This window comes from Pteropus alecto, unplaced genomic scaffold (assembly GCF_000325575.1).
Source record: "Pteropus alecto unplaced genomic scaffold, ASM32557v1 scaffold40, whole genome shotgun sequence".
In the NCBI taxonomy this organism is placed as follows: Eukaryota; Metazoa; Chordata; class Mammalia; order Chiroptera; family Pteropodidae; genus Pteropus; species Pteropus alecto.
The window spans coordinates 21,987,182-22,001,774 of NW_006431919.1; the positions used below are offsets into that span (position 1 = coordinate 21,987,182).

The 14,593-nt window shown below is 65.3% G+C and overlaps 1 protein-coding gene across 1 annotated transcript in view; it reads left to right on the top strand.

Annotated features, from left to right (window-relative positions):
* CARD11 (caspase recruitment domain family member 11) overlaps nt 1-14,593 on the top strand; it is a 28,172-nt gene that overhangs the window by 7,980 nt on the left and 5,599 nt on the right. The window contains exons 8-20 of the mRNA XM_025043151.1: nt 1,598-1,774; nt 2,519-2,570; nt 3,955-4,037; nt 5,121-5,221; nt 6,035-6,087; nt 7,688-7,820; nt 8,316-8,517; nt 9,091-9,217; nt 11,308-11,548; nt 12,024-12,120; nt 12,527-12,622; nt 13,800-13,935; nt 14,572-14,593. The exon at nt 14,572-14,593 is cut by the window's right edge and continues 146 nt beyond it. Of these exons, the coding sequence (XP_024898919.1) occupies nt 1,598-1,774; nt 2,519-2,570; nt 3,955-4,037; nt 5,121-5,221; nt 6,035-6,087; nt 7,688-7,820; nt 8,316-8,517; nt 9,091-9,217; nt 11,308-11,548; nt 12,024-12,120; nt 12,527-12,622; nt 13,800-13,935; nt 14,572-14,593 (1,520 nt within the window). The remainder of the gene's footprint in view (nt 1-1,597; nt 1,775-2,518; nt 2,571-3,954; nt 4,038-5,120; nt 5,222-6,034; nt 6,088-7,687; nt 7,821-8,315; nt 8,518-9,090; nt 9,218-11,307; nt 11,549-12,023; nt 12,121-12,526; nt 12,623-13,799; nt 13,936-14,571) is intronic.

A 14,593-nucleotide genomic window follows, 5' to 3' on the forward strand; every position in this document is an offset into this window, starting at 1 on the left:
CTGGCAGTTCTTCAGTCATGCACAGGCAGAAGTCCACTCTTTCTGACCCCACCCGAAGAAATCCGTGTCCTTGAGCCTCACGTGTGTCTGTGTAGTGACAAGTAGAAGCTTCATTTTGAGGTTGGAAATGCAGGAGAAAACCCTGGCTCGGCCACTTGCTAGCTGGGTGACCTCAGACAAGGAACCTCGGCACGTTCGCACATGACTACAGCGGGCCACTGGCCACCCCTCGTGGTCCCTCCCCCATCTGGACGGTCACGAGGTTTAAGGCGCCCCACGCCCACTAACATCATTCGTGCTCGCGAGGAAAGTGCATTTCTGGGCAGGGGTGCAGCTCAGAGCACGCGGCACAGCAGGCCCAGCCCTCAGAGATGGCCGAACACCGCCACAAAGCAGCCGGTGCCGTGGCGGCTTGGGTCTGCGTGCTGTCGCGTGCACACACGGTGCCGAGCACCTTCTCCGTGTGGGCGCACCTAACCTGCAGGACCAGCGCCCCAGGAGGGCCCCCTTTACTGAGGAGGGAACCCGGATACAAGTGGCTGAATAGCTTGTCTGGGGACACCCCAAGTCGGTAGCCTGGGGAAACCAGCACAGGTGCACATCCCCTCCGAGGACCTGCGTCCAGTCCTGGAGGCAAAGCCCGGAGCATGGCAATGTTGTAGTTACACGCTGAGGGGAGCTGGAGGCGGGGGCTGCATTCCACAGGGCCGCAGGGAAGACTCCCCACGAGAGACGCCCCGTCCCTGCCCTGCCCTCGCCTGGCCAAGTCCTGCCCCCTCCTGGCGAGGCCTTCACTGGCCAGAGTGGAAACCAGGAGCTCCTGTGTTCCCTCGACCTGTCAGCCACTCTGTGCTCATGCAGAGGTCCTGGAAGGCCCCAGTGTGCCCAGCACCCAGCTCGGTGCCAGACACGGGGCAGACCCTCGGGAACACCTGCCGAGTGTATGAGTGACAGGTGGGGCCTGGGGGTGGCACCCGTGGTGTGCTATCAGCAGCCGTGGTGGCAGCTGTCATTCGTAGCACGGGAGGCGAGGACAGGCAGGAGGTGTGGCAGGAAGGGGCAGCGGGAGGGGGCTGGGCGGACTCGGAGGCCAGGGACCTGAGTTCCTTGTCCTGCACCACGCAGGACTGTGTGTGGGGGAGTAAGGTGGCGTGTGTAAGGGAGCCGAGGGGCTCCACTCAGACGATGGGCAGAGAGCCGTGGGGACAGCACCTGGTGCTGTTCATGTTGTTATTCTGTCATTCGGCAGCGTGTTTTATGTTTGTGGCTTAGGCACGGGGCTGGAAATTTGGAGTGTGATGGTGACATATCACATCTAAGAGCCAAGATCAGGATGGCGGTCCTGTTACCAAGACTCCGAGGGCCTGCTCCACGCTCCTGGCCAGAGAGATGGGGACAGGTTCCTGAGCAGGACAGACAGTTGAGCTGGAGCCACTGCCGTGTGTGGGATGGGCACAGGGTCAGGAGGACGGTGCACGCTGTCCTGAGTTCCACGCCTGGGTGCCCAAGGGACCGATGGCGTCATGAGCAGGGTGGGTTCGCTGACCGGTGGCTGCTCTTCATGCTCCGTCACTGGCCCTGGCTTCTCTGTCTCCAGAGCCTGCCCAGGAACCTGCCAGTGACCATCATCTCTCAGAGCTTTGGGGACGCCAGCCCTAGGACCAACGGTCAGGAAGCTGATGATTCTTCAGCCTCGGAGGAGTCACCGGAGGACAGCAGATACTTCCTGTCCTGCCCGCCCCCCAAGCGCAGGATGAATCTGAAGGGCATCCAGGTACCGGCGTGGGGCGGGGCGGGGGCCCCCTGCTGCCAGGCGGGGACACACGGGGCGGGTGTCGGACCGCAGACGGCCTCCCCTGTTTCAGCCCTGCGGATGGGCACTGCCTCTTTGTTTCGACCAAGTCTCCCGTTTCTCCTAAATGCAGTAGGGGTGGGGGAGAGGGCGAGAGAATGAAATCGTCGCTCTTCCCAAATTCGTTTGTTCATTCAGCAGCCAGGTATGGAGCGTCCGTCACACGTTAGCTTGTTAACTGGGTGCGTGGCCGTGAGAGGCGCCACTGGGGCAGCTGGCCTCCAGCAGTGACCGCGTCCGCTCTGCTCCGTGCCCGCTGCATCCGTGGCACGCGGCCGGCTGGGTGGGGGCGAGCGAGTGAGGGGGACCGGGCCACAGGGCTGACGGTGCCTCCGCGCCTGGCCCGTCCCCGCCCCGCACACGCGGAACCAGAGGCAGCACGTCCGAGGGCGGCGGGGAGACCGCCAGCACACCGTGTCGTGCGGGTGTGGCCGGGACAGCTGCCCGGAAGCCCTGCCTTTCCTGTGACCCCGCGTCACGCGCGGCTCGGCACGGCCCCCGCCAGCCTGGGCTCTCGTGCCATCCGAGCCACGTCAGCACCAGAAGCTGCCCGGTGCCTCCGCGACTCTGCGGCCACGTGGGCTCACCTCCCTTTGCCTAATCCTTTCACTCGGTGACACGTGTCTCGGGCCTTGTTTGATCGGTGGCCTTTCTCCCCCGCCCCAGCTGCAGCGAGCCAAGTCCCCCATCAGCCTGAAGCAGGCGTCAGACTGTCTGGGTGAGTGAGACTCGCGGGTCCCTCTCCTGCTGGTCGCTCTGACGCGCGCTGTCTGTCTGTCCCTCCCACTGGGGCGACCCTCCTGTGGGTAAACCTGGGACGGGCCTCGTGGCCCCAGGTGGCAGGGTGTCCCGATGGCAGTTAAGGTTCACTGTCACCAGAGAGGGCAGGAGCTGCCACCGCAGCCACGTCACGTCCTCGGTTCCCTCTGCCCACCACCTCTCCCTGTGGGTCCAACCGTGACCCCAGGACACAGTGTCCTCAGAATCCTCTCGCTGGTCCCCACCGTGACCCTCGGGCAGGGATCGGCTAGCGAGGGTTTGCCCAGGTGCCTCAGGCACCTACTGTGTGCCAAGTAGACCCTTCGGAGCTCGTGTGCTCAGGCTGTCACGGAGAGGGGGAAGGTGCCCTGGACGCCTGAGAGACGGCTCGGGGGGAAGGTAAAGGACCCATCGAGAAAGTGCTTAGACTGAGCCTGGAAACAGAATTTCGGCCAGTGGACAGTGTCCGAAAGGGCAGCCCGGGGCAGAGGGGGAGCAGAGCCGGGCGTGGAGCTCGGAGCGGAGAGTCCCCGGAGTAGCTGCGGGCCACGGGTGCGGCCGCGTCCCTCCAAGGGGCCGTGCGGGGGGCAGGGCAGTGAGGGGTCCAGATCTGGGCCGGTCTCCTGGGGTCTGGTGGGCGGCGGGGCACCTCTCTACCTCACTGGTGACCTGATCAGGGGTCCCGAGGACTGTCTTCATCAGAAGGGAGGTGCAGAGGGCCCAAGGAAGTAGAGAGGGCGTCTGCCCCACGCAGAGGGAAGGGCGTAGCGGGGTGCGGGAACCTCGTGGCTGCTCGCCGGGCCTCTGCGGCTGCCCGGAGCAAGGCGCTGTGGTCAGGGAAGTGCGCGCGTCCGTCCGTCTGTCTGCGCACACGCAGCCAGCTGCAGGGACATGGCTGGAGAGACTGAGCACTCTCCTGCAGCAGGGCAGGGCTCAGGGAGGTGTGCACAAGGCCCCAGGCACCCTGAGGAGGCAGGAGGGGCGTCCCGCGCCCGGCCCTGCCCCTGGTCACCAGCCTTGTTCAGCTGGGGCCGCGGACTCCACTCTGAGGAACAGTAATGGACAGGGACACTCCACGAGAGTCGTGTTCTCCCAGAGTGCCAGCTAGCGACCTTGACTGAGGTCCCCCTGGGCCTGGCGGGGCCAGGGACGTGCTGAAGAACAAGACCAGAGCCCTGGAGGAGACGTGAGAAGAAAGGTCCCCCCGCCCCCCGCCGCCCCCAGGAGAGAGGAGGCCGAGCCGGCCGGAAGGGACAGCACCTGTGTTCAGTGCCGCGTGGCTCTCAACTCCTTGTCCCCTCCCCATTCCCCCCACCTCTCCTGCCCGGTCCGGTTGAGGACAGGGAGGGGACAGGAAGAAGAAGGCGTGGACGCCAGCCCCAGCTCCTCCCGGTCCCTGCCCATCACCAACTCGTTCTCCAAGATGGTAGGTGTGGTCCCCACCGCCCCACCGCCCCCGCCCGGGCCCACTTTCCCGGCCTGTGGCAGCGTCACCCTCCCCTCGGGGCTGCAGCCCAGGCCCTCCTCATGTTTATCCAAAGATGCTCCCGTAGCCTCGTGATACGTTTACACCTCCCTGCCTCCTCCTTTCCCAATTTGACACTTGGTGGGAGGAAGAGATGGGCCTCCGAGGGGCTGTAGCGAATTGCACAGGCGGCGGAAAATTCCGCTACAACTGCTCAGCCCTGGCAACTCCGGCAGCCTGGGGGGCGGGGGCGGGGACTGGCAGAGCCACCAGCAGCTGGAGCGCAGATGCCACCGAGCAAAGGCTTCGTGTCCCCTCCCCCAGCCCAGCGCCCCCCTGCCTCGGCTCTGGCCCACCGGGGAAGGACAGGCCAGGGTTTCAGCCACCAAATCCTGCAGCCAGGAAGCAGACAGCTTGGGATTAGCAATTCTAACCCCGCAGGGGGAACCCCGGAAAGCTTGTCAGCTCAGCCTCCAAACTCAGGCCGGGGGAGTGGCAGAGCTTTGATGACGGTGACTCCTGTCTGATGGGGCTCTAGGGTAAAATCCAGGCTCTTTCCTAGGGCAGCCCTTGCCAGGAGCGAGCAGGCCTGGTTTTAAATGTCAGCCTCTAGCCTGCAGCTCTCTTGGGGCTCCCGGTGCTCCCACACACGCCAGACCCACAGGTCTTCATCAGGTCCAGAGCAGGGGCCCAAGGCCGGCACAGCCCAGGGACACGGACCCAGCGTGTCTGGGGTACAAGGCAGCGCTTTGGCTCCCGAGCCTGGGCTCTTCCCGCCTGTGTCCTCCCCGCCTCCCTCCTGAGGCAGGCAGATGTGCACGCAGATGGCCACGCAGATGGGCACGAAGCTCGGCCACTCCAGGCCGAGCGCAAGCCTCCCCTGGCCAAGGTCACCGCTGAGAACCAGCTTGCGGGCTCCCAGCCCTGCATCGGAGCGGGGCCGCGTCCGAGTTAGATTCGGTGGCCATGCGTGCTGTCTGTGCGGTGGGGCGCGGCTGTGCAGACATCCGGCGCCCCGTGACCCTCCTGCATGTGCGTCTACAGCAGCCCCATCGGAGCCGGTCCAGCATCATGTCGATCACGGCCGAGCCCCCGGGAAACGACTCCATCGTGAGACGCTACAAGGAAGATGCGCCTCACCGGAGGTGGGTGGCAGGTGCGGGGAGGAGGCGGGACAGCGCCCGCCTGGCAGATGAGGCGGCTAAGGCTCAGAGAAGGGGACTGGCCTCTCCAGGGGCACCCAGCTGGCTAGCGAGTGACCAACCTCCACCGCTTCGTCCCATGCTACCCAGAAATCAGTGTCCTCTGCTCCAAGGCCCCAGGACTTTTCTGCCAAAGAGTGAGAGACCCCGTGAAAGGCCCCCCAGCGCCTGCCCCGTCTCCCCTTTCCTCGCCTCTTGGAAACCGTCAGTGTCCCCCACTAGCAAAACGACAGCAGAGGTAGGCCCGGGCATCCTGGGCATCCAGATGTCACCAAGCAGCCAGATGTTGTGCACATCACACTCAAAGTCCAAGACGGCTGGTTTCAGGAGGACCTAGAGCGAGGCGGGGCCGAGGGCCGGGGGCGGGGCTGGCACCCGTTGCTCTGGCACTAGAGCCGCACAGGAGCCACCGAGAGCTCTGGGGACCAGCTCTTTCGGCCTGTCACACACTGCAGCCCACCGAGTCCCAGTGGGGTCAGTCCTGTGTGTCAGACAAGGGGGACTCCTTGCCTGCTCTTCCTGCCCCTCCCCACCTCCGGCAGGGCGTCCAGCGCCCCCAGCCCTCCGCCCACCCGCCTGCTGTCCATCTGCCATCCATCTGCCCTCAGAACCGAGGCCTCTCGGAAGCCAGGGTGCTCTGGTAACGCCCCCTCCCCCACGGGCGGCTCACAGCCACGGAGCTGTCACAGGCTTGTCCTCGCCCACCCCGTGTCCTGCTCTCACGCTCGTCCTCGCTGCCTCCCTTGTGTCCTGTAGCACGATTGAAGAGGACAACGACAGTGGCGGGTTCGAGGCCTTGGACTTTGACGGTAGGTGCCCAGTGGGTCCAGCCGTGTCATGCATGCTGACGGAGCCCGGCGCGTAGTGGGTCCTCAGGAAACACGCGTGCAGTGGATTTGCAGGCAGCGGTGCACAGGTGCTGTCTGTGCCCGGAGGCCGGGCCTCCGTCCCTGTGAGCTGCCGGGGTCCCAGGCGCCCGCAGGGGCCCGGCCTGTGTTCTGCAGGCAGCAGCCACCCGGCTGCACACACGCGTCACAGTTGCATCTGGGACTCAGAGAGACGAGGCCCGTGCTTGTGGCCAGCTCCACACGAGGGCCCGCCCCATGTGCCTGGTCCGGTTAAGTGACTCAGTGACTTCGCAGACATGCCGTTCTGTCCTGAGCTAGCAGAAGCAGCAGCCGTAGATGAAGGAACAGGAGGGCACAGGTGGCCCGGAGCAGGGCGAACTCGTAAGAACCCGTGCACTAAGCTGTTAACCAACCTGAACAGGACAAGTAGGGACGGGGCAGGGGAGGCAGGGAGATGCGGCCAGTTGGGGCTGTTTCTCATCTTCTGAACTCGGAGGTGTGGGGCTGGCGAGCCCTGCGAAGACTGGGGGTACGTAGTTACCCTGAATCGCCCCCCGGCAGAGCTGGCATGATGATCCCTTGGCCCAGAGTGTGCTACACAGAATGCCGGGAACGGCAGCTCGGTCTCCAGGGAGAGTGTGGCCCCGGCCACTCCCCTTAGAGCCAGGGGGTCCAGTCTGCCCCGCACACCCCGCGTCTCCACGCCTCGCCAGGCCCTGTTACAGGAGCACAGGACACAGACTCACGTCCCCGTCCTTGCCGTGGCAGAGACTGGGGACGGCCGGGGACCTGTGGGCTGCACTAGTGCAGACGTACAGACCTGGAGCCTCAGGAGATGGCCGGGCGCCGTGGGATGGCGGCAGTGTCCCCCGGCCCCCGCAGAGCCAGCAGCATGGAGGCTGGATCCCCCGCCCTGCCTCTGCTGCTGCCAGCTCAGGCTGCCAGCAGATAAAGTGAAAGATTAGTGGCTGTCTTTAATTGGGGGCCATCAGAAGCTGTCAAGTGTTAAAGAGAGGTTAGCACCTAATGGAGGTTGCGTGAGGAGAGGCAGGAGGAGCCCTGGGCGGGGGGAGGGGGCTGCCGAGAACTCTGGGCAGCCATCCAGAGCATTCCGCAGTGCCGGGGACAAACTCCCTTTGCAGAAGAGCTTGTCACCAGCCCAGAGCAAGGCGTGCAGAGCCTGCAGCCTGAGCCGAACGGGGCGCCTTTCCCCCAGGCGCTCGGCCCCACCAAGCTGGGGAGGGGGCTTCTGTGTGGGCCCACAGGCCAGGAAGCTGGGAGGGGGTGGGGAGACCTCAGGTAGCCCCAAAATGGAGACACGGACCCCAATTCAGAAACAGAACTAGCAGCTGCTAACGGAAGCCTTTTCCCAGATAACAAAAGGGGTCTTTAGAAACCAGGTAGCTGGCGAGCTTCCTACAAAGGGGCTCCCAGAGGCAGGGGAGTGGCTCCGCTGAAGCGGGTGCGCGGGCTGGGCCCCACGCCCCTGGATCCCCAGGACCCAGGCCCCTGACCGCCTGCCCCACGTGGCCCGGCCCTGCGGGGCCCCCCTCCTCTGCAGATGACAGCCACGAGCGCAACTCCTTCGGGCCCCCTTCCATCCACTCCTCCTCTTCCTCCCACCAGTCCGAGGGCCTGGACGCCTACGACCTGGAGCAGGTCAACCTCATGTTCAGGAAGTTCTCTCTAGAAAGGTACCGTGGTCGTGGGGGGGCGGGGCTGGGCTGGGGCAGGCCGGGGTCACGGCCGCTCGCGCCCCAGGTTCCCCCACAGAGGGTCCATCGGCACCCTGAATCCCCCTGGGATTCCTGTCCGGGAACCCCGGGCAATGAGCAGTCACTTCCCCGGCCAGGCCCAGGGGACGGCCTTGCCCAGGGCCACACACCTTCTAGAGACCAAGTAGCAAAACGGCAGTGTCACGATGGCCCGGCCCCACCGGTGACACAGAGTGGCCCGTGCGTGACCTCGGGTCCCCCGGCCACAGCATCTCCCGCTCCCGGTGGTCCCTCTGTGGCCAGGTGGGCGTCTGTTTTCGCTGGGGAGCCAGTGCCAGCGGCTCTCACGGTGGCTGCCGGGCGCAACTCCCCTGGGCCTCAGACAACCCAGGAGGCCGCCCCTGCGGCCGCCCCGGCCCTGGCAGGGGCGTCCTGACTCCAGCCGCCTGACTGCTGCGTGCTTTCCTGACGCAGACCCTTCCGGCCATCGGTGACGTCCGTGGGGCGCATGCGGGGTGCCGGGCCCTCCATGCAGCACACCACGCTGGCCGGCGACAGCCTCATCTCGCAGCTGACCCTGCTCGGGGGCAACGCACGCGGAAGCTTCGTCCACTCGGTCAAGCCGGGCTCCCTGGCCGAGAAGGCGGGCCTCCGCGAGGGCCACCAGCTGCTGCTGGTGAGAGTCCGGGGCTTGGGCACGGGCACGCGGCTCTCCCTGTGCCCTCTGCACCGCTGGCCGGGACGACCCCCCCCCGCCACGCCTCCACGGTGCTGTGGGTTCCCGGCCAGGAGGAGGGAGCCGGAAGGTGACAGGGTGTCAGCACCTCGCCAGGGGTCCCTCTCCAGGCTCCTCTCCGCAACTCCTCACTGGTGTTTCCAGACCCTGTGCACACGCGCGTGCACGCATGTGCGCACGCACACACGCACACACACGTGCACACGCGCACACACGCACACACATGTGCACACGCACACGCGCGCGCGCACGCACACACACGGCTGCATGCACACACGCACGCGGCTGCACGCGCGCGCGCACACAGGCACACACGGCAGCATGCGTGTGCTCTGCGGGGGTGGGGGGGACACAGCAGGCACATGAGCCCATCAAAGCGGGGTGCTTTCTACTCCCGGCCCCGCTGGGCTGCTTGGTGCTGGGGAGAAATGCTTCCACGTCCTTGGGGGAGGCTCACCCCTGCAGCTCTGCTCCCCGTGGAGCCGAGGGCAGCGGTGTGTCTTTGGTACGCAGCTGGAGGGCTGCATCAAAGGCGAGAAGCAGAGCGTCCCCTTGGACACCTGCACGAAGGAGGAGGTGCACTGGACCATCCAGAGGTGCAGCGGCCCCGTCACACTGCACTACAAGGTCAACCAGGAAGGTGAGGCCACCAGAGTCCCCTGCTCTGGGCTGCAGCCAGCCAGGCACCCGACCCGGGCGGGAACGGGGGGCTAGGCAGGCGTCCTCTGCTTCCCCATCTGTTCCGCGGAGGAAGAAGCTGGCCCGGCCCCGTCGGCAGGCTCCACGGGGCAGGGGTGGCAGGGTGGGCAGGGGAGGGCTCCCACCTGCCCGCACGCCTCGACTGCCCACCCAGCTCATGGTGCACACAGCAGGCCCAGCCACAGGCGGACTGCCGGACCCGGCGGGAGGAGGACAGGGCCGCGTCCCCCGCTGGCCCACTCGCCCCTCTGCCTGCCAGGCCAATGCTCGCTTCCTCTGCCAGGCTCCCCAGCCCTGACGTCAGCAGCGCCTCTGGGTGGCCACTGTGGCATGAGCTCAGCCACTGAGCCACGCTGAAGGCCAGGCCTTTTGCACTGTGGTCCCTGGTTCCCGGACAGCCAGGCCGCCCCACTTCTGGTCTGGCCCCCAGCAGCCTCTTCCCCGAGCCTCGTCCCGGGCCAGGACGCCGGGCAGCGAGCCCCGACTTTGTCCTCCGTCTCCCGCAGCCCGCGTTCTCACCTCCGAGTTCCGTCCTGCGCGGTTACCTCTGCAGCTGGATCCTATTTTTAACCGCCAGGGCTCATGAATGTTTCAGCAGAGTGTAAACAGCCGCTTCTCTCTGGCTGCTCCCCACGGCTGCCTGCCCGCCCCCCGCACTCCTTCCTGGCAGCGCCCAGTCTCAGTGAGAAGATGCTAACGAGGCTGACCCCAAACAAGACCCCCCGTCCTCATGCAGGGCAGGCGCCTCCCCTCGCCCGGGCGGGCTTTTCAGGCCGGCAGAAGGTCCCTGGGACGTGCCCTGCCGCGGGCGGGCAGAGCCACCCGGCGAGGCGTGAGCGGTTCCCAGATCGTGTGGCGACCCAGCCCGCGGTCTGGATGTTGGTGGAGGGACAGCTCCCTCTGGCAGGGTCCCGTCCATAGGGACCACCCCAGGTGGCAAAGAGCTCGGCGGGTGATTGGCCTTACCACGACGCGGGGGGCGGGGGCCTGGCCAGGAATCCCCCATTCCCCGTGGGCACGACCAGGCGACCCCACGGCTCAGGTCTCCCAGTGGGGGGTGGGCACTGAGGACCCGTGGGCTCTCTCTGCGTCATGCAGCTGTCTGCATGCAGGCAGACTCCAGCGTGGGCGTGACGATTTACGTGTGCGTGTGCGTGTGCGTGTGCGTGCTTCACGCCCCGCTCCCTTCCAAAGGGATTTGTAAAAGTCGACGCTGAAGGACGGTGATGTTAAATAAGGTTAGAACGGCACGTGCTGTGGGCCCCCCACTCTGGAAAGCCGTTTGGCAGCGTGTGCTAAAGCTCCAGCATACGTAGCCGGTGCCCTGATGGGGCTATCGCGGTGACGAGCTGAGAGACAGGAATCGCACGGCCGCCGAAGATGCGTGCGGGGTGTCGATGGCAGGGTTAGCGCAGGAGCCAGGCTGGCAACAGCACCGGGGCACACGAGAGAGAAAGAGCGCCGTGCGGAGCACTAGACAGCGATGAGGAAGAGCAGGGACACCCCTGCAGCGTCGCGATGGCTCCGACACGACGAGCAGCCAGAGCCAGACGCGCAGGAGCACGGGCTGTGGCCGCCGTCTCTGTGAAGCGCGGCACAGCTGGTCCTGGCCGGGCACAGTCAGGGCAGCCGTCATCATGCAGGGTGTCGGCAGGGCGTGGGAGAGGGTGCTGAGGGGTCCTGGCCCAGGTGCGGACCCCTGTGGACACTCGTCAAGCTGGATACTTAAGGACGATGCCACTTACCGTGTGTAAGTTATGCATCAGTTAAGGGGAGACCATCAAACGTGAGCACCATTTGGTGGGGGGAGGCACGGAAGCCAGCAGGGGGCGTGGAGTTGCTGCAGCTTGGCACAGAACTTAGCTCCGAGCTTCTTGGCAGCCGAGACAAAGGGGGACCCACAGATGACATCCACTCACTCATCGGGGAGCACAGACATCTCGCTGGCCACCAGCTCCAAGAGGAATCACACGGCGCGTTATCTGGGGGTGGCGGCCCCCAAATCTGCTCCCACCTCCCGTCCTTCCCCAGGATACCGGAAGCTGCTGAAGGACATGGACGAGGGCCTCATCACGTCTGGGGACTCCTTCTACATCCGGCTGAACCTAAACATCTCCAGCCAGCTGGACGCCTGCTCCATGTCCCTGAAGTGTGACGACGTCGTGCACGTCCGCGACACCATGTACCAGGACAGGCACGAGTGGCTGTGTGCGCGTGTCGACCCCTTCACGGACCACGACCTGGACCTGGGCACCATACCCAGCTACAGCCGGTGCGGCCGGGACCTGGGCCGGGGGCCAGGGGCTGGGCGGCTTGGCAGCAGGCTCACGGGGCAGGGGGCTTCTGCCCGGTCAGGAGTGAGGCCCCATCCGCTAGCTCTTTCCTCCCCGACGTGGTTCCATACTCGGCAGGGGCGGTGGCCGCCAGGGCCGAGCATCGGCGTCCCCCGACTGGGTGCACAGGGGGCGTCAGAGCCCCCGCAGACTAGCAGTGCTGCTCGGACCAGCCCAAGGGCAGCTTCAGTGGGCACAGGGTACAGATGGAGCCGCGGCTCCCCGCAGCCAGGTGGCCGAGCCGCGGCTCACAGCCCGTCCTCGAGTCAGCGGCTGAGGCGGGATCCAAGCCCAGACTCGGGGCGCCGTGTGTGCCCCAAGGTGCCCAAGGCTCAGAGCTCCCGCCCTCACGGGGCCCCCTGCCCAGGATCGGCTCCAGCTCTGAGGCTCCGCCACCCCCCTGTCGCCCCCCAGAGCCCAGCAGCTCCTCCTGGTCAAGCTGCAGCGTCTGATGCACAGGGGCACGCGGGAGGAGGCCGACAGTGCCCACCACACCCTACGAGCACTCCGGGTAGGTCCCCACCCCGCCCACACGGGCCTCCTTGAAACTTTGGGGGTCGCAGACGGGAGCCGTTAGTGCGTGGGGATGAAGGGTGACGGGGACTGGGTTCTCAGGCACGGGACACGCTCCAGGAGGAGCCCGCCCTGTGCGCCCTCCCCCGCCCCGACGGTGAAGGCTGAGCCAGGGCTCGCGGTCCAGCCGGCACACGGGCCTTCCCTCTGCTGGCCCGGCTCTGCGGGAGCGGGTTTCGGGCTCCAGTTACCGTCCCCAGCTGCTTCCGGCTGGAGGCTTTGATTCCCCAACGGCCACTTCAAACCCCTAAGCACAGGGGCTCGGGGACACGTTTCTGGTTCTCAGCGGTGCTCACGTGTCCTGCCAAGCCCAGGGGTCTGACTGATGGATACGCTGGTTTCAGAACACTCTGCAGCCCGAGGAACCGCTTTCCACCAGTGACCCGCGGGTCAGTCCCCGCCTCTCGCGAGCGAGCTTCCTCTTCGGCCAGCTCCTCCAGGTAAAGCCCTGCAGAGCGCCCACGGACTCAGCCACACTTTGCCATGGCCCTGCCCTCTCCTGCCCCCTTTCATCCTCACCATGACCGGGGAGAGGACAGTCTCTGTCAGAAGCAAACCCCTTTCATAAGAAATTTGAGGAAAGTTATCGCTAAAAGAAACTTAGCTGTTAAAATCAATAGAAAAATCAAACAGTGTATCAGGAAAGGAAAACAAACATTTTAGTTGTCTGGGTCAGTTTAGTCTCTCAGATTGAGCAATAAATTTATCTGAGCATCCCAGCAGCCAAGGAAAAAAGGGAAAGCCAGCAGATTCTTATAACCTTATCTAATCAAAACATTTTAGCTCTTTGGGACCAAAACAATTTTTCCTTATATTTAATTCTAAAAGGGATTTTTTTTTTCGTGAATCATATCCAAGGACCTTTGAGTAGCATAGTGGGCGATATCTTCAGAAATTATTTCACATAACTCCTATGAAAGCAGCCTGGGTGGCCCTTTTCTCTGTCACGAGTTGACAAAAGCGGAGGGAGCCTTATTAAGATGTGAGTCTGTGTTCCTGTGGAGGTTTTGTGCTAATTAGGGCCCAGTAGAGCTAGCGCGTCACTCCGCGGCTCTGTCCTGATGTTGGAACAGGAAACCCAAAGATACGGTTAATGGTGTGACCCTAAAACCCAGGTAGATGCAAACAGGTGGCAGAAAGGTACAGATGTGGAAGGGGACCCTGATGAAGTCTGAGGTCCTGCCCACATATCCTGCAAGAGTCCGCAACCTTGACCTGACCCTCCGGGTGACCCACCCAAAGTCCATGGGTAGCCCAGGCTGAGTGGCCAGCAGGGGCTCCCAGCCAGGGCCGTCAGCGGCTGGGCGTTCCAGGTCCAACATGCCCGGTGGGCCAGTAGCGGGGACTCCGGGAGGCCTGCTCAGAGCCAGGTCCCGCAGGCTCCATGCCTGGGGAAGAAAGACAGGGCGGGCGTTGTCCACTTAGCTACCTGATGACACCCACACAGCCCAAGGACCCACACCACCTGCTGGGGACCGCCTGTTTTCCCGGGGGAAGGGGCGACCTGGGCCCCAGGGCAGAGCTGGGCCGTGACAGAGGCCTGCCTGAGGCCAGGGCGAGGGGCTCATCGAGTCAGGCTGACCTGGGGCTGACGGCCACCCCCGCCCCCACCCCCAGTTCGTCAGCAGGTCGGAGAACAAGTACAAGAGGATGAACAGCGACGAGCGGGTGCGGGTCGTGCCGGGGAGCCCGCGGGCGGGCCTGGCCCGGCCCTCGCCGGACGCCGCCAAGCTCCTGACCGACCGCCAGGAAGGTGTGGCGCCGACCGCCCAGGCCTGCCTGCCTCGCCGGCCCAGTGACCTCAGGGGTCCCCACGAGGGGTCTGGGACATCTCCCCCAAAATGGGTGCCGCCCAGGGAGGATCTGGGGCCTCGGCTGGGGGACCACACAGCCCCCCGGCGTGGCATCCCGCCAGGCGTAGCCAGCTAGTGCCCGCTGTGGCTGGCCCGAGCCCAGCGCCGCGCTGACTGGAGCGCGTGGTGTGCGCTGTTTGCGTGTCGACCGCCCGCTCAGTGTGCGCTCCTGCCGTTCCTCAAGCCCGCCCTGCCGATGGCCGCAGGAGGGCCCAGGACTTCGGGAGTTGGGATGGCCAGGCCAGAGGACGAAGTCAATGCCAAGCCCTGGTTCCTGGGGAGGCGGTACCTCCAGCCATGGGGGTGGGGGAGGCTCCTACCCAGCAGTCCGGGGCAGTGAGACGGCCTCAGCCCTGGCCAGCCCTCGCAGGTCAGACCGTCCTTGCTGCAGGTCCCCTCCCTGTCGTGCTCGTCAGGGCTCAGCGCCACTGAGTGATCAGGCTCGTGTCCGCTGTGTGTTCCCACCACGACGGGCCCCCCCCGGGAGCACTGAGAGCAAGGGGTCTCACCACCCGCCCTCTCCTGTCCCTTCCCAGAGCTGGACCCCGAGAGCGAGCT